Source organism: Salmo salar, chromosome ssa11 (assembly GCF_905237065.1).
Source record: "Salmo salar chromosome ssa11, Ssal_v3.1, whole genome shotgun sequence".
Taxonomy (NCBI): domain Eukaryota; kingdom Metazoa; phylum Chordata; class Actinopteri; order Salmoniformes; family Salmonidae; genus Salmo; species Salmo salar.
In genome coordinates this window covers 61,528,647-61,550,862 of record NC_059452.1, presented here as the reverse complement: position 1 = coordinate 61,550,862, position 22,216 = coordinate 61,528,647, and the positions used below count along the sequence as shown (strand labels likewise).

Below are 22,216 nucleotides of genomic sequence, written 5' to 3'. Positions count from 1 at the left end.
TAAAAAACGATCAATCACTAGTTAACTACACATGGTTGATGATATTAGTAGTTTATCTAACGTGTCCTGCGTTGCATATAATCGATGCGGTGCCTGTTAACCTGTTAGGGCTAGTGGGCAGTATTGACACGGCCGGATAAAAAACGTACCCGATTTAATCTGGTTACTACTCCTGCCCAGTAACTAGAATATGCATATAATTATTGGCTTTGGATAGAAAACACCCTAAAGTTTCTAAAACTGTTTGAATGGTGTCTGTGAGTATAACAGAACTCATATGGCAGGCAAAAACCTGAGAAGATTCTGAACAGGAAGTGGCCTGTCTGACAAGTTGTTGTTCATCTTGGCTCTTTTTATTGAAGACTGAGGATCTTTGCTGTAACGTGACACTTCCTACGGCTCCCATAGGCTCTCAGAGCCCAGGAAAAAGCTGAATGATATCGAGGCAGCCCCAGGCTGAAACACATTATCGCGTTTGGATAGTGGCTGGTCAGAGTACTTTGAGACTCAGGCGCGTGCACGAGGGCACGAGATGTTTTTATTTTCTCTCTCTTTGTACGTATACACGCTTTTTTTTACGAGAAAAATGGCATAAAAATTGATTTCAAACAGCGGTTGACATGCTTTGAAGTACGGTAATGGAATATTTAGAAATGTTTTGTTACGAAATGCGCCATACTCGTCATCCTTATTTACCCTTTCGGATAGTGTCTTGAACGCACGAACAAAACACCGCTATTTGGATATTACAATGGATTATTTGGGACCAAACCAACATTTGTTATTGAAGTAGAAGTCCTGGGAGTGCATTCTGACGAAGAACAGCAAAGGTAATAACATTTTTCTTATAGTAAATCTGACTTTGGTGAGTGCTAAACTTGCTGGGTGTCTAAATAGCTAGCCCTGTGATGCCGGGCCATCTACTTAGAATATTGCAAAATGTGCTTTCACCGAAAAGCTATTTTAAAATCGGACATATCGAGTGCATAGAGGAGTTCTGTATCTATAATTCTTAAAATAATTGTTATGTTTTTTGTGAACGTTTATCGTGAGTAATTTAGTAAATTCACCGGCAGTGTTCGGTGGGAATGCTAGTCACATGCTAGTCACATGCTAATGTAAAAAGCTGGTTTTTGATATAAATATGAACTTGATTGAACAAAACATGCATGTATTGTATAACATAATGTCCTAGGGTTGTCATCTGATGAAGATCATCAAAGGTTAGTGCTGCATTTAGCTGTGGTTTGGGTTTATGTGACATTATATGCTAGCTTGAAAAATGGGTGTCTGATTATTTCTGGCTGGGTACTCTGCTGACATAATCTAATGTTTTGCTTTTGTTGTAAAGCCTTTTTGAAATCGGACAGTGTGGTTAGATTAACGAGAGTCTTGTCTTTAAAATGGTGTAAAATAGTCATATGTTTGAAAAATTGAAGTTTTTGCATTTTTGAGGTATTTGAATATCGCGCCACGGGATTACACTGGCTGTTGAGTAGCGTCCCACCTAGCCCATAGAGGTTAATTTGTCATCGAATCACAGCCTACATCGACGAACGGGTGATGATTTAACAAGCGCATTTACGAAAAAAGCACTTTCGTTGCACCAATGTACCTAACCATAAACATCAATGCCTTTCTTTAAAATCAATACACAAGTATATATTTTTAAACCTGCATATTTAGTTAATATTGCCTGCTAACATGAATTTGTGTCACTTCTCTAGCGTTCCGTGCAAGCAGTCAGGGTACATACAGCAGTTTGGGCCGCCTGGCTCATTGCGGACTGTGTGAAGTCCATTTATTCCTAACAAAGGCCGTAATTAATTTGCCAGAATTGTACATAATTATGACATAGCGTTGAAGGTTGTGCAATGTAACAAGAATATTTAGACTTAGGGATGCCACCCGTTAGATAAAATACGGAACGGTTCCGTATTTCACTGAAATAATAAACGTTCCGTTTTCGAAATGATAGTTTCCGGATTCGACCATATTAAATGACCAAAGGCTCGTATTTCTGTGTGTTATTATGTTATAATTAAGTCTATGATTTGATAGAGCAGTCTTACTGAGCGATGGTAGGCAGCAGCAGGCTCGTAAGCATTCATTCAAACAGCACCTTCGTGCGTTTTGCCTGCAGCTCTTTGCAATTCTTCAAGCATTGCGCTGTTTATGACATCAAGCCTATCAACTCCTCAACAACTAGTGATCCAAGATGGCATAGCAGTCAGACGTCTTTGTCCTTCGTCTTGTCGTGTCCCGTGTATATATATATTTACATATTTTCTTCACATATCTTTTTTTATATTTTTTTCTATAAACTCAACCTCAAAACACTCTTGCAACCCGCCTCACCAATTAAAAAAATAAATAACGTATTTACCTCAAATCTGAAATCCACAACAGAAGCTAGCCAGAGGTTGGCCAGTTCACTGGCTAACATTGGAGTTCAGCTAGCCACGGTTGGCGGTCATCAGCTATGCCTTAGCTCGAAAAGCTAATCGCCAGTTTTGTACAGCGCGACTCAGACCAGAGCATACCGGACCTATTTTCTCTCCATATCCCCGGATTTCTACTGCAGGCTCTGGACATTTACACCTGGACCTTGCAGCTAGCTAGCTGCTACCCGACTGACTATTGGCTAACGTCGGTAACATCAATTATTCCGGAGCTAGCCAGCTGAAGAGTTGCATCAGCCACTCCTGGGCTACAATCATCTATCCGGACCCGTTTTACTGCTGATGCGGAGACCCACCGGGCCTCCACGACTGGACTACCGACGTTATCTGCCCAAGGGAGTTATCCAACTTGCCCCTCCATCGTGACGTAACTTGGACGCCCATCTGCGGCCCGCTAATAGTTAGCTGTCTTATCGGCTGCTATCTGAATAGGTCTATCGGACAATTTTCTTGGGCCACTATAACTATTTTGCCAATTGGACTGGTCCCCCCTACCACACGGAACCCCACTAATCTACAGATGGAAACGCACGAGTTGGGTAAAAACAGACCTCCCTCCATCTTCTGCCGGCTTGCTACCTATGGCCCGGCTAGCTGTCTGAATCTCACGGGACCCTTATGATCACTCGGCTAAGCATGCCTCTCCTTAATGTCAATTTGCCTTGTCCATTGCTGTTCTGGTTAGTGTTTATTGGCTTATTTCACTGTAGAGCCTCTAGCCCTGGTCATTATACCTTATCCAACCTTTCAGTTCCACCACCCACACATGCTATGACATCTTCTGGTTTCAATGATGTTTCTAGAGACAATATCTCTCATCATCATCACTCAATGCCTAGGTTTACCTCCACTGTATTCACATCCTACCATACCTTTGTCTGTACATTATACCATGAAGCTATTTTATCGCCCCCAGAAACCTGCTCCTTTTACTCTCCATTCTGGACGTCATAGACGACCAATTCTCATAGCTTTTAGCCGTACCCTTATCCTACTCCTCCTCTGGTGATGTAGAGGTGAATCCAGGCTCTGCAGTGCCTAGCTCCACTCCTATTCCCCAGGCGTTCTCTTTTGATGACTTCTGTAACCGTAATAGCCTTGGTTTCATGCATGTTAACATTAGAAGCCTTCCAAAGTTTGTTTTATTCACTGCTTTAGCACACTCTGCCAACCCGGATGTCTTAGCCATGTCTGAATCCTGGCTTAGGAAGTCTTCATCCCTAACTACAACATTTTCAGACAAGATATAACGGCCAAAGGGGCGGTGTTGCAATCTACTGCAGAGATAGCCTGCAGAATTCTGTCCTACTATCCAGGTCTGTACCCAAACAAATTGAACTTCTACTTTTAAAAATCCATCTCTCTAAAAACAAGTCTCTCACCGTTGCCACCTGCTATAGACCGCCCCCAGCTGTGCTCTGGACACCATATGTGAACTGATTGCCCCCCATCTATCTTCAGAGCTCGTGCTGCTAAACTGGGACATGCTTAACACCCCAGCCATCCAACAATCTAAGCTTGATGCCCTCAATCTCACACAAATTATCAATGAACCTACCAGGTACCACCCCAAAGCCGTAAACACAGGCACCCTCATAGATATCATCCTAACCAACTTGCCCTCTAAATACACTTCTGCTGTTTTCAACCAAGATCTCAGCGATCACTGCTTAATTGCCTGCATCCGTAATGGGTCAGCGGTTAAACGACCTCCACTCATCACTGTCAAACGCTCCCTGAAACATTTCAGCGAGCAAGCCTTTCTAATCGACATGGCCCGGGTATCCTGGAAGGATATTGACCCCATCCCGTCAGTAGAGGATGCCTGGTTATTTTTTTTTAAATGCCTTCCTCCCCATCTTAAATAAGCATGCCCCATTCAAGAAATGTAGAACCAGGAACAGATATAGCCCTTGGTTCTCTCCAGACCTGACTGCCCTTAACCAACACAAAAACATCCTGTGGCGTTCTGCATTACCATCGAACAGCCCCTGTGATATGCAACTTTTCAGGGAAGTTAGAAACCAATATACACAGGCAGTTAGAAAAGCCAAGGCTAGCATTTTCAAGCAGAAATTTGCTTCCTGCAACACAAACTCAAAAGTTTTGGGACACTGTACAGTCCATGGAGAATAAGAACACCTCCTCCCAGCTGCCCACTGCACTGAGGATAGGAAACTCTGTCACCTCCAATAAATCAACTATAATTGAGAATTTCAATAAGCATTTTTCTACGGCTGGCCATGCTTTCCACCTGGCTACCCCTATCACGGTCAACAGCACTGCACCCCCCACAGCTACTCGCCCAAGCCTTCCCCATTTATCCTTCTCACAAATCCAGTCAGCTGATGTTCTGAAAGAGCTGCAAAATCTGGACCCCTACAAATCAGTCGGGCAAGACAATCTGGACCCTTTCTAAAATTATCTGCCGAAATTGTTGCAACCCCTATTACTAGCCTGTTCAACCTCTCGTGTCATCTTTGATTCCAAAAGATTGGAAAGCAGCTGCTGTCATCCCCCTCTTCAAAGGAGGGGACACTCTTGACCCAAACTGCTACAGACCTATATCTATCCTACTCTGCCTTTCTAAGGTCTTCGAAAGCCAAGTCAACAAACAGATTACCGACCATTTAGAATCCCACCGCACCTTCTCCGCTACGCAATCTGGTTTCAGAGCTGGTCATGGGTGCACCTCAGCCACGCTCAAGGTCCTAAACGATATCGTAACCGCCATCGATAAGAAACAATACTGTTCTGCCATATTCATTGACCTGACCAAGGCTTTCGACTCTGTCAATCACCACATCCTCATCGGCAGACTCAATAGCCTTGGTTTCTCAAATGATTGCCTCGCCTGGTCCACCAATTACTTCTCTGATAGAGTTCAATGTGTCAAATCGGATGGCCTGTTGTCTGGGCCTCTGGTAGTCTCGATGGGGGTGCCACAGGGTTCAATTCTTGGGCCAACTCTCTTCTCTGTATACATCAATGATGTCACTCTTGCTGCTGGTGAGTCTCTGATCCACCTCTACGCAGACGACACCATTCTGTATACTTCTGGCCCTTCTTCGGACACTGTTACCAACCCTCCAGACAAGCTTCAATGCCATACAACTCTCCTTCCGTGGCCTCCAACTGCTCTTAGATAAAAGTAAAACTAAATGTATGCTCTTCAACCGATCGCTGCCTGCACCTGCCCGCCCGTCCAGCATCACCACTCTGGACTGTTCTTACTTACAATATGTGGACAACTACAAATACCTAGGTGTCTGGTTAGACTGTAAGCTCTCCTTCCAGACTCACATCAAACATCTCCAATCCAAAGTTAAATCTAGAATTGGCTTCCTACTTCGCAACAAGCATCCTTCACTCATGCTGCCAAACATACCCTTGTAAATCTGACCATCCTACCGATCCTCGACTTCGGCGATGTCATTTACAAAATAGCCTCCAATACCCTACTCTGGATGCAGTCTATCTCTGTGCCATCCGTTTTGTCACCAAAGCCCCATATACTACCCACCACTGCGACCTGTACGCTCTCGTTGGCTGGCCCTCGCTTCATACTCGTCGCAAAACCCACTGGCTCCAGGTCATCTACAAGACCCTGCTAGGTAAAGTCCCCCCTTATCTCAGCTCACTGGTCACCATAGCAGCACCCACCTGTAGCACACGCTCCAGCAGGTATATCTCTCTGGTCACCCCAAAGCCAATTCCTCCTTTGGCCGTCTCTCCTTCCAGTTCTCTGCTGCCAATGACTGGAACGAACTACAAAAATCTCAAACTGGAAACACATCTCCCTCACTAGCTTTAAGCACCAGCCATCAGAGCAGCTCACAGATCACTGCACCTGTACATAGCCCATCTATAATTTAGCCCAAACAACTACCTCTTCAAACTACTGTATTTATTTTGCTCCTTTGCACCCCATTATTTATATTTCTACTTCGCACTTTCTTCCACTACAAATCTACCATTCCAGTGTTTTACTTGCTATATTGTATTTACTTTGCCACTATGGCCTTTTTTTGCCTTTACCTCCCTTCATTTGCTCACATTGTATATAGACATTTTTCTACTGTATTATTGACTGTGTTTGTTTCACTCCATGTGTAACTCTGAGTTGTTGTGTGTCGAACTGCTTCGCTTTATCTTGGCCAGGTCGCAATTGTAAATGAGAACTTGTTCTCAACTTGCCTACCTGGTTAAATAAAGGTGAAATAAAAAAAACTCCCAAGATTAGGCTGGTGTAACCGATGTGAAATGGCTAGCTAGTTAGTGGGTGCGCGCTAATAGCGTTTCAAACGTCACTTGCTCTGAGACTTGGAGTAGTTGTTCCCCTTGCTCTACATGGGTAATGCTGCTTCGAGGGTGGCTGTTGTTGATGTGTTCCTGGTTTGCGCCCAGGTAGGAGCAAGGAGAGGAACGGAAGCTATACTGTTACGCTTTAGTATTGCTAAAGTGCCTATAAGAACATCCAATAGTCAAAGGTATATGAAATACAAATCGTATAGAGAGAAATAGTCCTATAATTCCTATAATAACTACAACCTAAAACTTCTTACCTGGGAATATTGAAGACTCATGTTAAAAGGAACCACCAGCTTTCATATGTTCTCATGTTCTGAGCAAGGAACTTAGACGTTAGCTTTTTTACATGGCACATATTGCACTTTTACTTTCTTCTCCAACACTTTGTTTTTGCATTATTTAAACCAAATTGAACATGTTTCATTATTTATTTGAGGCTAAATTGATAGTAGTTATGTATTATATTAAGTTAAAATAAGTGTTCATTCAGTATTGTTGTAATTGTCATTATTACAAATTTAAAATAAATAAAATGTTTTAAAAAAATTCAATAAATAAATAAAAATAAGAAATAAGAAAAAAATGCATGTAAAAAAAAGATTTAAAAAATAAATACATTTACATTATTTAGCAGACGCTGTTATCCAGAGCGACTTACAAATTGATAGAAATACATTTTTTTAAATTATTTAAAAATTTTTATAATAATAATATTAATAATTAAATAAAAATTCGGCCGACTAGTCGGTATCGTTTTTTTTTTTTTGGCCCTCCAATAATCGGTATCGGCGTTGAAAAATCATAAAATCGGTCGACCTCTACAAGACAGTCGTGAAGAGGGCCCGACAAAGCCTATTCCCCCTCAGGAAACTAAAAAGATTTGGCATGGGTCCTGAGATCCTCAAAAGGTTCTACAGCTGCAACATCGAGAGCATCCTGACTGGTTGCATCACTGACTGGTACGGCAATTGCTTGGCCTCTGACTGCAAGGCACTACAGAGGGTAGTGCCTACGGCCCAGTACATCACTGGGGCTAAGCTGCCTGCCATCCAGGACCTCTATACCAGGTGGTGTCACAGGAAGGCTCTAAAAATTGTCAAAGACACCAGCCACCCCAGTCATAGACTGTTCTCTCTACTACCGCATGGCAAGTGGTACCGGAGTGCCAAGTCTAGGACAAAAAGGCTTCTCGACAGTTTTTACCCCCAAGCCATAAGACTCCTGAACAGGTAATCAAATGGCTACCCGGACTATTTGCATTGTGTGCCCCCCCAACCCCTCTTTTTACACTGCTGCTACTCTCTGTTTATCATATATGCATAGTCACTAACTATACATTCATGTACATACAAGCTCAATTGAGCCGACCAACCAGTGCTCCCGCACATTGGCTAACCGGGCTATCTGCATTGTGTCCCGCCACCCACCAACCCCTCTTTTACGCTACTGCTACTCTCTCTTCATCATATATACATAGTCACTTTAACCATATCTACATGTACATACTACCTCAATCAGCCTGACTAACTGGTGTTTGTATGTAGCCTCGCTACAGTATATGGCCTGTCTTTTTACTGTTTTATTTCTTTACTTACCTATTGTTCACCTAACACCTTTCTTGCACTATTGGTTAGAGCCTGTAAGTAACCATTTCACTGTAAGGTCTACACCTGTTGTATTCGGCACATGTGACAAATAAACTTTGATTTGAAACTTTGATTTGATGCTACTGGTCCCTCCTCTACAGTTGTGACAGACACACCAGGAAGCATTTAAATGGCAGACTGCTTATGCACCCACATCAAAACATGCTCAAGACCTCACTGCAGCCCTTTCATATTACATTGCAAAGGACATGATGCCATTTCAAATTGTTGAGAGGGCTGGCTTTCTGAGGCTGATGGTTGCCGTGCCTCACTACAAAGTGACATCACAAACATTATTTTCGAAGACTGAAATCTCAAATCTGTACAACCAGGTTAAAGCTGATGTTGGAAACAGTTTGGCTCAAAGGCACATGGTTTACTGCAACTACTGACCTCTGGACCAGTGAAAGCCGGGGTGGTCAACCCTACATCAGCTTCACCAACTATTACCTCACCCCAGACTGGCAACTGGAATCAAAACTGCCTGGAAACACAGTTCTTCCCAGAAGATCACTCAGCTCACAACAGAGTTTTTGGAGATTATGCTGGAAGATTTTGGAATCAACAAGAAAGACATGGTCTGCATAACCACAGACAACACAGCAAACATGATCAAAGCTTTTGAAGAGTTCCCAGATCTGTGGCTTTGGTGCTTTGGCCATCATTTGAACCTGGCCATCTCAAAGGCTCTGAAAATTCAGAGAGTTGACATGCCGTCAACTGGTCCAAGGCTTCTCACGGAGCTGGAAGAGAAGGAGAGAACTGAGAAAAAAAAGCAAGTTGCCCTCAACATGCCACAGAAGGCTCTGATCCATGATGTGATGACCCGATGGGGATCTACACACAAGATGCTTGAGGGTTTCCTCAGCCAACAGCAGCCAGTCTGTGCAACACTGGCTGGAGAAAGAGGAACATGGCATCTGATGCCCAAGGACGACAACATAAGTGTCATGGAGCAACTGTGCCAGCTCCTTGAACCTCGGAGCAAGTTTACAGATGCACTTGCCTCCGACACAAGTGACACTGTCAGCCATCAAGCCTATTCTGGACCACATCACCTGTGATGTTCTGGTGGAAAAGGATACAGAGCCATCCCTGACCAAGGAAATGAAAAGGCTAATGAGAGAAGACCTTAACAGATACACAGAGAAGGCAAAGAGAGTCATGCTTGTTTCATTGACCCCCACTTCAAAAGGAGCTTTTTGATGAGCCTGAGGCTGCAAAAGTTGACACTGACAGCTGTGTCCAGGAGGCCTTGAAGCTGGCAACTGCACAAGTCAGGGAAGAACCACAAAGCACCAGCAGCACCTCCACAGCAGCATCAGAGGGGAAAGGCCTGGCTGGGTTGCTGAGAAAGATCACCTCTCTGCTGCCTTGTTAAGGTAAAGAGGGTCAGATTCCGACCACCCCAGAAGACAGGGTGAAAGAAGAGATCAAGGTCTACCTGTCTCTGCCACCCATTCCAGCAGAAGAGGATCCACTGGTGTGGTGGAGGGGCCATGCATCAGAGCTGCCTCACCTTTCCAGGGTATCCAGGAAGCTTTTGTGCATCCCAGCAACCAGCGTGCCATCAGAGAGTGTTCAGTGCCAGCGGGCACATTGTCTCCCCTCGCAGATCACTACTTAAACCGAACAAAGTAAATATGCTGACAGTTTTAAATTTCAATCTCAAATGAACGAAGATGCATACATACAGGATGTTAGGCAAGCAGCACCTCATTTCTTTATGAAGGAGAGAACGGACATACAATCAGTGCTGTTCATTTGATTTGTTTACATATTTTGTTTTGTTCTTACATGCACATTGCTTTACTTGTGTTTCTTTTATATGCGCATTGGATTTTTTTACTTAACTTTTTAGGGTATAGGGGGCAGTATTTTCGATTTCGGATGAAAAGCGTGCCCAGAGTAAACTGCCTAATACTCGGCCCAGAGTCAAATATTTGCATATTATTAGTAGATTTGGATAGAAAACACTGAAGTTTCTAAAACTGTTTGAATGATGTCTGTGAGTATAACAGAACTCATATGGCAGGCAAAACCTGAGAAAAATCCAACCAGGAAGTGTGGAAATCTGAGAATTGTAGTTCTTTTGAATCCCTATCGAAACTACAGTGTCTGTGGGGTCACGTTGCACTTCCTAAGGCTTCCATTGGCTGTCAACAGCCTTCAGAAAGTTTTTCCATCATTCTCCTGTTACTGGGCAGAGAATAGTAGCTCAGTCAATGAGTGGACTGCCTGAGGACAAAGGGCTTGGTGATGTGCGAGCCCGACAGCGCGCCCCTCCTTTTTCTTCTTGAATGAATACACTATTGTCCGGTTGGAATATTACACGTTTTATGTTAAAAATACCCTAAGGATTGATTGTAAACAACGTTTGACATGTTTCTACGAACGGTAATGGAACTATTTGACTTTTCGTCTCTGGTACTGCGCTCGCTCGTTATGCCTTTGGATAGTGATCTGAACGCACAAACAAAACGGAGGTATTTGGACATAAATATGGAGTATTTCGAACAAAACGAACATTTCTTGTAGAAGTAGGAGTCCTCGGAGTGCATTCTGACGAAGATCAGCAAAGGTAAGAGAATATTTGTAATACTAATTCAGAGTTTTGTTGATGCCAGAACTTGGCGGGTAGCTGTATAGCTTGCTGGGAATACATTTTCTGAACATCACGCGCCAATGTAAAATGCTGTTTATGGATATAAATATGAACTTTATCGAGCAAAACATACATGTATTGTATAGCATGAAGTCCTATGAGTGCCATCTGATGAAGATCAAAGGTTAGTGAATATTTTAGCTGTACTTTTGGTTTTTGTGATGCATGTCCTTGCTTAGAAAATGGCTGTGTGGATTTTTTTGTGAAGTTTATGTCCTAACATAATCAAATTTTATGCTTTCGCCGTAAAGCCTGTTTTGAAATTGGACAATGTGGTTAGATTAACGAGAGTCTTATCTTTAAAATGGTGTAAAACAGTTGATTGTTTGAGAAAAGGAAATAATTAGATTTTTGCTGTTTTGTATTTCGCGCCATGCTATTTCACTGGCTGTAGAATAGTGTTGGACTGTCACGTCTCTCCTAGCCCAGAAAAGTTAAGGTTGTGTTAATTAAAACCTGCACTATGGACACTTACCTCTCATGGCCACATGGTGCCATCTTTAAAAAGTTAAATCAAACCTCATTTGTCACATACACATGGTTAGCAGATGTTAATGCGATTGGAGTAAAATGCTTGTGCTTCTAGTTCCGACCATGCAGTAATATCTAACAAGTAATCTAACAATTTCACAACTACGTTATACACACACACACACACACACACACACACACACACACACACACACACACACACACACACACACACACACACACACACACACACACACACACACACACACGTGTAAAGGAATGAATAAGAATATGTACATAACAATATATGGATGAGCGATGGCCGAACGGCATAGGCAAGATGCAGTAGATGGTATAGAGAACAGTATATACATATGATATGAGTAATGTAGGGTATGTAAACATTATATAAATTGGCATTGTTTAAAGTGACTAGTGATACATGTATTACATCTCATTTCTAATTATTAAAGTGGCTAGAGATTTGAGTCAGTATGTTGGCAGCAGCCACTCAATGTTAGTGATGGCTGTTTAACAGTCTGATGGCCTTGAGATAGAAGCTGTTTTTCAGTCTCTCGGTCCCAGCTTTGATGCACCTGTACTGACCTCGCCTTCTGGATGATAGCGGGGTGAACAGGCAGTGGCTCGGGTGGTTGTTGTCCTTGATTATCTTTTTGGCCTTCCTGTGACATCCGGTGGTGTAGGTGTCCTGGAGAGCAGGTAGTTTGCCCCCGGTGATGCGTTGTGCAGACCTCACTACCCTCTGGAGAGCCACACGGGTGTGGGCGGAACAGTTGGCGTACCAGGCGGTGATACAGCCCGACAGGATGCTCTCGATTGTGCATCTGTAAAAGTTTGTGAGTGTTTTTGGTGACAAGCTGAATTTCTTCAGCCTCCTGAGGTTGAAGAGTCGCTGTTGCGCCTTCTTCACCACGCTGTCTGTGTGGGTGGACCATTTCAGTTTGTCCGTGATGTGTACGCCAAGGAACTTAAAACGCTACACCTTCTCCACTACTGTCCCATCGATGTGGATAGGGGGGTGCTCCCCCTGCTGTTTCCTGAAGTCCACGATTCCTGAAGTCCACGATCATCTCCTTTGTTTTATTGACGTTGAGTGTGAGGTTATTTTCCTGACACCACACTCCGAGGGCCCTCACCTCCTCCCTGTAGGCAGTCTCGTCATTGTTGGTAATCAAGCCTACCACTGTAATGTCGTCTGCAAACTTGATGATTGAATTGGAGGCGTGCATGGCCACGCAGTCATGGGTGAACAGGGAGTACAGGAGAGGCCTGAGAACGCACCCTTGTGGGGCCCCAGTGTTGAGGATTAGCGGGGTGGAGATGTTTCCTACCCTCACCACCTGGGGGCGGCCCGTCAGAAAGTCCAGGACCCAGTTGCACAGGGCGGGGTCGAGACCCAGGGTCTCGTGCTTAATGACGAGTTTGGAGGGTACTATGGTGTTAAATGCTGAGCTGTAGTCGATGAACAGCATTCTTACATAGGTATTCCTCTTGTCCAGATGGATTAGGGCAGTGTGCAGTGTGATTGCGTCGTCTGTGGACCAATTGGGGCGGTAAGCAAATTGGAGTGGGTCTAGGGTGTCAGGTTGGGTGAAGGTGATATGATCCTTGACTAGTCTCTCAAAGCACTTCATGATGACGGAGGTGAGTGCTACAGGGCGATAGTCATTTAGCTCAGTTACCTTATCTTTCTTGAGAACTGGAACAACGGTGGCCCTGTTATTTTATGCACACAAAAAGTGCATAGTGCTGCTAATTTGAGTTGTTTGTTGGTTTTCAGTATAAAACTTCGTGAAATTATTTCAGTGTGTGTATCAGTACTTTTTGAACATTTCAACAATACCGCGATAATACTGAATACCGTGATAATTTTGGTCACTATAATCCTGATATTAAATTTTCATACCATTTCATCTCTACATAGGCCTATTTAGGAAGTACATTTCCTTGGAAAGATAACTCCCGCATGCATCTCTGCCCATGCATAGGATATAGCCTACTCAATTTAATTGAGACCACACTCATACCGGATCTCGCAGGTATGGCTACTGAACTTAACTTGTTACGGATAGGGGGCAGTATTTTCACGGCCGGATAAAAAAAACTTACCCGATTTAATCTGGTTATTACTCCCGCCCAGAAACTAGAATATGCATATAATTAGTAGCTTTGGATAGAAAACACTCCAAAGTTTCTAAAACTGTTTGAATGGTGTCTGTGAGTATAACAGAACTCATACGGCAGGCCAAAACCTTAGAAGATTCTGTACAGGAAGTACCCTGTCTGACCATTTCTTGGCCTTCTTTGTCATCTCTATCCAAAACAAAGGATCTCTGCTGTAACGTGACAATTTCTAAGGCTCCCATAGGCTCTCAGAAGGCGCCAGAACGTTGAATGATGACTTTGCAGCCCATGGCTGAAAAACAGTACCGCATTTGGTAAGTGGTCGATCTGAGAACAATGAGACGGGTGCGCGAGTGCACGTGAAGAGTCCATTTTAGATTGAGTCTTTGAACAGAAAGGACGTCTCCCGGTCGGAATATTATCGCTTTTTTACGAGAAAAATCGCATCAAAATTGATTTTAAACAGCGTTTGACATGCTTCGAAGTACGGTAATGGAATATTTTGAAATTTTTTGTCACGATACGCGTCCGCGCGTCACCCTTCGGATAGTGTCTTGAACGCACGAACAAAACGCCGCTATTTGGATACAACTATGGATTATTTGGAACCTAACCAACATTTGTTGTTGAAGTAGAAGCCCTGGGAGTGCATTCTGACGAAGAACAGCAAAGGTAATCCAATTATTCTTAAAGTAAATCTGAGTTTGGTGAGTACCAAACTTGGTGGGTGTCAAATTAGCTAGCCCGTGATGGCGAGCTATCTACTCAGAATATTGCAAAATGTGCTTTCACCGAAAAGCTATTTTAAAATCGGACACCGCGATTGCATAAAGGAGTTCTGTATCTATAATTCTTAAAATAATTGTTATGTTTTTTGTGAACGTTTATCGTGAGTAATTTAGTAAATTCACCGGAAGTGTTCGGTGGGAATGCTAGTTCTGAACATCACATGCTAATGTAAAAAGCTGGTTTTTGATATAAATATGTACTTGATTGAACAAAACATGCATGTATTGTATAACATAATGTCCTAGGAGTGTCATCTGATGAAGATCATCAAAGGTTAGTGCTGCATTTAGCTGTGGTTTTGGTGACATTATATGCTAGCTTGAAAAATGTGTGTCTGATTATTTCTGGCTGGGTACTCTGCTGACATAATCTAATGTTTTGCTTTCGTTGTAAAGCCTTTTTGAAATCGGACAGTGTGGTTAGATAAAGGAGAGTCTTGTCTTTAAAATGGTGTAAAATAGTCATATGTTTGAAAAATTTAAGTTTTCGGATTTTCGAGGAGTTCGTATTTCGCGCCACGCCTTATCATTGGATATTGGAGTGGTGTTCCGCTAGCGGAACGTCTATTAACCTGTTATGGCTAGGGGGCAGCATTTTCACGGCTGGATAAAAAACGTACCCAATTTAATCTGGTTACTACTCCTGCCCAGTAACTAGAATATGCATATAATTATTGGCTTTGGATAGAAAACACTCCAAAGTTTCTAAAACTGTTTGAATGGTGTCTGTGAGTATAACAGAACTCAAATGGCAGGTCAAAACCTGAGAGATTCCTTTACAGGAAGTGGCCTGTCTGACCATTTATTGTCTTTCTTTGACATCTCATTCCATTACAAAGGATCTCTGCGGTAACGTGACACTTCCCACGGCTCCAATAGGCTCTCAGAGCCCGGTAAAAACCTGAATGTCGTCATTCCAGCCCCAGGCTGAAACACATTATCGCCTTTCTCAAGTGGCCGATCAAGGGACTGTGGGCTTAGGCGCGTGCACTGGCCGCCCCCGTCTTTGTGATTTTTCCTCTGTTTACCGAAAAGGAGATTTCCGGTCTGAATATTATCGCTTTTTTACGAGATAAATTGCATAAAAATTGATTTTAAACAGCGGTTGACATGCTTCGAAGTACGGTAATGGAATATTTAGAATTTTTTGGTCACGAAATGCGCCATGCGCACGACCCTGATTTACCATTTCGGATAGTGTCTGGAACGCACGAACAAAACGCCGCTATTCGGATATAACGATGGATTATTTTGGACCAAACCAACATTTGTTATTTAAGTAGCAGTCCTGGGAGTGCATTCTGACGAAGACAACAAAAGGTAATCAAACTTTTGTAATAGTAAATCTGATTTTGGTGAAGGCTAAACTTGCCAGGTGTCTAAATAGCTAGCCCGTGATGGCTGGGCTATGTACTTAGAATATTGCAAAATGTGCTTTCACCAAAAAGCTATTTTAAAATCGGACATATCGAGTGCATAGAGGAGTTCTGTATCTATAATTCTTAAAATAATTGTTATGCTTTTTGTGAACGTTTATCGTGAGTAATTTAGTAAATTGTTAGTAAATTCCCCGGAAGTTTGCCCCCCGCAAACTTTTTTGCCCCCCGTATGCTAGTTCTGAACGTCACATGCCAATGTAAAAAGCTGTTTTTTGATATAAATATGAACTTGATTGAACAAAACATGCATGTATTGTATAACATAATGTCCTAGGTGTGTCATCTGATGAAGATCATCAAAGGTTAGTGCTGCATTTAGCTGTCTTCTGGGTTTTTGTGACATTATATGCTAGCTTGAAAAATGGGTGTCTGATTATTTCTGGCTGGGTAGTCTGCTGACATATTCTAATGTTTTGCTTTCGCTGTAAAGCCTTTTTGAAATCGGACAGTGTGGTTAGATAAAGGAGAGTATTGTCTTTAAAATGCTGTGAAATAGTCATATGTTTGAAAAATTGATGTTTTTGTATTTTTTAGGAATTTGTAATTCGCGCCACGCCTATCATTGGATATTGGAGCAGGTGTTCCGCTAGCGGAACGTCTAGATGTAAGAGGTTAAAGCAGTAAGAACGATGACAGCAACACTTGCTACGTTTGCATAGGCCTATAGACTACCTTTTATGAGGACGATTTGCAGGCAGAGACAAATAAATGGGTAATCAATACTTATTGAAAATGAAAAGGCGCAATGCTCGCTCGCCACAGTAGCCTAACCTATGTGCACGTTGTGCCTTTTCAGTGATGATTACATAATGTATTATTGCACTTAGACTACTTACAGACACTGTAATAAACTACAGTCTAATCATATTTAAGAATTTCCTATTCAAGTTTACTGCCACATAACTCTCCGCCCATGCAAGCAGCTTACTCTATTTCAATGAGACCCCACATACTAGGCGCACTCACACCCAACTAGGAGAGGTAGGCTACTGAAGCTGAAGCTGTGAATTCTCTGTGTGTGAATAATGCGGAAAATATGTGCTTTTAATACAATAAGTAGGCTAACGCATACAAAGCAGAAAGAGGAACATTTACAAATAATCTGTAGGACAAAAATATTTTCATATATTAAAGGAATTTTCTGTAGAGCTCCAAGACAGGATTGTGCCAAGGCACAGATCTGGGGAAGGGTACCAAAACATTTCTGCAGCATTGGAGGACCCCAAGAACATAGTGACCTCCATCATTCTTAAATGGAATAAGTTTGGAACCACCAAGACTATTCCTAGAGCTGGCCGCCCGGCCAAAATGAGCAATCGGGGGAGAACCAAGAACCCAATGGTCACTGACAGAGCTCCAGAGTTCCTCTGTGGAGATGGGAGAACCTTCTGAAAGGACTACCTTCCAGAAGGACAACCATCTCTGCAGCGCCCCACCAATAAGGCCTTTATGGTAGAGTGGCCAGACAGAAACCACTCCTCAGTAAAAGGCACATGGCAACCTGCTTGGAGCTTGCCAAAAGGCACCTACTTGACCCTGAACAAATATCTGTGGAGACCTGAAAATAGCTGTGCAGCGACGCTCCCCATCCAACCTGACAGAACTTGATAGGATCTGCAGAGTAGAATGGGCGAAATTCCACAAATACAGGTGTGCCAAGCTTGTAGCCAACTTTACCAACTAGCAGTACTGTAGAAACGAAATACATTACAACGGAACGACTTGATTAGTGTAACGTTAGCTAGCTACATAGTTATCTTTGTATCAAAGATAAAGGTAAACGCAGCCACTGCTAGCTAGCCAACTCTACCAGCTACCAGTACTGTATCATTTTTAGTCAATAAGATTTTTTGCAACGTAAGCTTTCGAGTTGTGTAGTCCACTTGTGTAGCTAGCAGGACTGACTTTGTGTTAGCTAGCCAACGTTTAATTACTTCTGCGTTATGAAAGGAACTAGACACGGACACGAATGATCCATTGGTAGTTTGTTGTAACCAAGTATTGGTGCTAACCGTGTGTTATTGGATGCTAGCATGCTAGTTAGCTACGGCGTCATGGTGCACTGGGTGGGTTTCACAGAAAAATACTGTACAAAGTTATATAGCTGAATAAAGTAAGTTTGAGCCTATTCCTGGAAATATTGAACCACTGTAGTTTACATCAATTATAGTTTGTAAGTGGAAGTTGGAATAGTTATATTTGAGTGTTTCAGAGAATGGTTAGTGAGGGAGGCCCTGCTCTCTCGCTTCCCCAGTTGTTTAGTTAATTTTCATTCCAATCTCCTTTGCATTAGCGTAGCCTCTCCTGTAGCCTGTCAACTATGTGTCTGTCTATCCCTGTTCTCTCCTCTCTGCACAGGCAACACAAACGCTTCACACCGCATGGCCGCTGCCACTCTAACCTGGTGGTCCCAGCGCGCACGACCCACGTGGAGTTCCAGGTCCAGGTCCAGGTCCTTCTCCAACCAATCTCCTGATTCTGCCTCCTCAACCCTCCTCTCCTCCCTTTCTGCATCCTTTGACTCTCTATGTCCCCTATCCTCCCGGCCGGCTCGGTCCTCCCCTCCTGCTCCGTGGCTTGACGACTCATTGCGAGCTCACAGAACAGGGCTCCGGGCAGCCGAGCGGAAATGGAGGAAAACTAGCCTCCTGCGGACCTGGCATCTTTTCACTCCCTCCTCTCCACATTTTCTTCCTCCGTTTCTGCTGCTAAAGCCACTTTCTACCACTCTAAATTCCAAGCATCTGCCTCTAACCCTAGGAAGCTCTTTGCCACCTTCTCCTCCCTCCTGAATACTCCTCCCCCTCCCCCCCCTCCCTCCATCTCTGCGGACAACTTTGTCAACCATTTTGAAAAAAAAGGTTGACGACATCCGATCGTCGTTTGTTAAGTCAAACGACACCGCTGGTCCTGCTCACATTGCCCTACCCTATGCTTTGACCTCTTTCTCCCCTCTCTCTCCAGATGAAATCTTGCGACTTGTGACGGCCGGCCGCCCAACAACCTGCCTGCTTGACCCCATCCCCTCCTCTCTTCTCCAGACCATTTCCGGAGACCCTTACCTCACTTCGCTCATCAACTCATCCTTGACTGCTGGCTACGTCCCTTCCGTCTTCAAAAGAGCGAGAGTTGCACCCCTTCTCAAAAAACCTACACTCGATCACGCCGTTGTAACAACTACTGACCAGTATCCCTTCTTTCTTTCCTCTCCAAAACTCTTGAGCGTGCCGTCCTTGGCCAGCTCTCTTGCTATCTCTCGCAGAATGACCTTCTTGATCCAAATCAGTCAGGTTTCAAGACTGGTCATTCAACTGAGACTGCTCTTCTCTGTGTCACGGAGGCTCTCCGCACTGCTAAAGCTAACTCTCTCTCCTCTGCTCTCATCCTTCTAGACTCATCTGCTGCCTTTGACACTGTGAACCATCAGATCCTCCTCTCCACCCTCTCCGAGTTGGGCATCTCCGGCACGGCTCACTCTTGGATTGCGTCCTACCTGACAGGTCTCTCCTACCAGGTGGCGTGGCGAGAATCCGTCTCCACACCACGTGCTCTCACCACTGGTGTCCCCCAGGGCTCAGTTCTAGGCCCTCTCCTATTCTCGCTATACACCAGGTCACTTGGCTCTGTCATATCCTCACATGGTCTCTCCTATCATTGCTACGCAGACAAGACACAATTAATCTTCTCCTTTCCCCCTTCTGATAACCAGGTGGCGAATCGCACCTCTGCATGTCTGGCAGACATATCAGTGTGGATGACGGATCACCACCTCAAGCTGAACCTCGGCAAGACGGAGCTGCTCTTCCTCCCGGGGAAGGACTGCCCGTTCCATGATCTCGCCATCACGGTTGACAACTCCATTGTGTCCTCCTCCCAGAGTGCTAAGAGCCTTGGCGTGACCCTGGACAACACCCTGTCGTTCTCCACTAACATCAAGGTGGTGACCCGATCCTGTAGGTTCATGCTCTACAACATTCACAGAGTACAAACCTGCCTCACACAAGAAGCGGCGCAGGTCCTAATCCAGGCACTTGTCATCTCCCGTCTGGATTACTGCAACTCGCTGTTGGCGGGGCTCCCTGCCTGTGCCATTAAACCCCAACAACTCATCCAGAACGCCGCAGCCCGTCTGGTGTTCAACCTTCCCAAGTTCTCTCACGTCACCCCGCTCCTCCGCACACTCCACTGGCTTCCAGTTGAAGCTCGCATCTGCTACAAGACCATGGTGCTTACCTACGGAACTGTGAGGGGAACGGCACCTCCGTACCTTCAGGCTCTGATCAGTCCCTACACCCAAAGAAGGGCACTGCGTTCATCCACCTCTGGCCTGCTCGCCTCCCTACCTCTGCGGAAGCACAGTTCCCGCTCAGCCCAGTCAAAACTGTTCGCTGCTCTGGCACCCCAATGGTGGAACAAGCTCCCTCACGACGCCAGGACAGCGGAGTCAATCACCACCTTCCGGAGACACCTGAAACCCCACCTCTTTAAGGAATACCTGGGATAGGATTAAGTAATCCTTCTAACAATTAAGTAATCCCCCCTATACTTAAGTAATCCTTCTAACCATTAAGTAATCCCCCCCCCATACTCCCCCCCCAAAAAAAATATAGATGTACTATTGTAAAGTGGTTGTTCATAAGGTGAATGCACCAATTTGTAAGTTGCTCTGGATAAGAGCGTTTGCTAAATGATGTAAATGTAATACCCAAGAAGACTCGAGGCAGTAATCACTGCCAAAAGGTGCTTCAACAAAGTACTGAGTAAAGAGCCTAAATACTTATGGAAATGTGATTTATTTAATTTGTAATACATTTACAAAAATGTTAACTTTTTGTTTCGTCATTATGGGGTATTGTGTGTAGAATGATGCGGGAAAAAACGAATCCATTTTAGAATAAGGCTAAGGTAACAAAATGTGGAAAAAGGTCAAAGGGTCTGAATACGTTCCGAGCGCACTGTATATACACACACAATAGGATATACTGTATAGATAGTGAATGTGCTATAAGTATGACTATTTAGAAATATAAAGTGGGAATCTAATGCCTTGGTCACGCAGTTGAATAAATTGTAGCTAACTTTTAGACCCGTTTCTGTGTTTGCAAGCATTGCCGTAAGAGGGCGCTGCACGCAAGGTGGTAGCAGAACATGGAAGTTCTTACAGAATGCCAGCAAAAAAAGCCTCCATTAACATGTTGGTTATTAAGAGTGCATTTCACACTACTTTTGGATTATAATTGGACTTTAAGGCTTGTATAAATGCCCTGCTTAATGTTGGTCATCATCGCAAATGAACTGTATTATACTTTAAAAAAACACTTCAACCAGTAAAATGCATCTTCGGCTACAGACTGTCAATGAGCGTTAGCATTCTAGCTAACAACTGCTGCATCCAAAATAGTTACTTTGCAAAGATCACAACCAAATATAATCTTATCGACTGATCAAGCATATGAGAAGAGTCGGGCCGTGAGTGACGTCAGAATGTCGCGTACTGGAAATGGGTCTAAATTATATAGTAACGGTTGAACAGCTGGGTTGACTGCGTGTGTGTTTATAATAAGAATGGTTGTAAGAGTTGAGTTAACGTTAGTCTCTAAGGTGCATATCTATCACAGGTCTAGCTAGTTAACTACTAGCGAGAATATACATATTTTCTACCTTGATTACCCCTAGGTTTGTCCCTACCATTTGTGACGTGCACAACTAAAAAAATAGGCAAGTTAAAGTTACTTGCTAGCTGACGTTACCTAAATTAGCTGCTTCCGTTTCTCTGAATATTGATGTCGCAATAAGATGGGTATTGGCCTGATCGAATGCACTAACATAACGGTATTGGTTAAGTACACAAATAAAAAGTAAATTCTTGCTCACCTTTAGGTCGTTTTCTGGTAAATATTTGCACTGTCTTGCAATTTCAACATACTTATCCAAGTCCAACGGCGCCATTTTAAAAACAACAACCGCAGACACATCGGAAGTAAATTAGTATAACTTCCTGTTCTCAAGCGAAGTGAGTTTTTACAAAGATGATCTACTATATTGACAAGATCGTCGACAAACCACTCTAAAAATGGAAATACAACTCACGAAAGGCAGTTCGGGAGGAGGCGAGATCATATGGGAACGTTCTAGCAGTCTATCTAGACAATGCAAACATAACAACAGGGCTGGGCAGGTTACTTTCTAAATTTAATTAGTTAGTTACTAGTTCCTTGTACAAAATTGTAATCAGTAACTTAACTTTTGGATTACCCAAACTTAGTAACGTAATCTGAATACATTCAGT

The 22,216-nt window shown here is 43.5% G+C and overlaps 1 protein-coding gene across 1 annotated transcript in view; it reads right to left on the bottom strand.

Moving 5' to 3' along the window:
- Positions 1–21,930, bottom strand: part of LOC100380848 (serine/threonine-protein phosphatase 6 catalytic subunit) — a 36,426-nt gene extending 14,496 nt beyond the window's left edge. Inside the window, exon 1 of the mRNA XM_014127844.2 lies at positions 21,802–21,930. Within this exon, the coding sequence (XP_013983319.1) occupies positions 21,802–21,876 (75 nt within the window). The 5' untranslated portion in view covers positions 21,877–21,930. The remainder of the gene's footprint in view (positions 1–21,801) is intronic.
- Between the last annotated feature and the right edge of the window lie 286 nt (positions 21,931–22,216).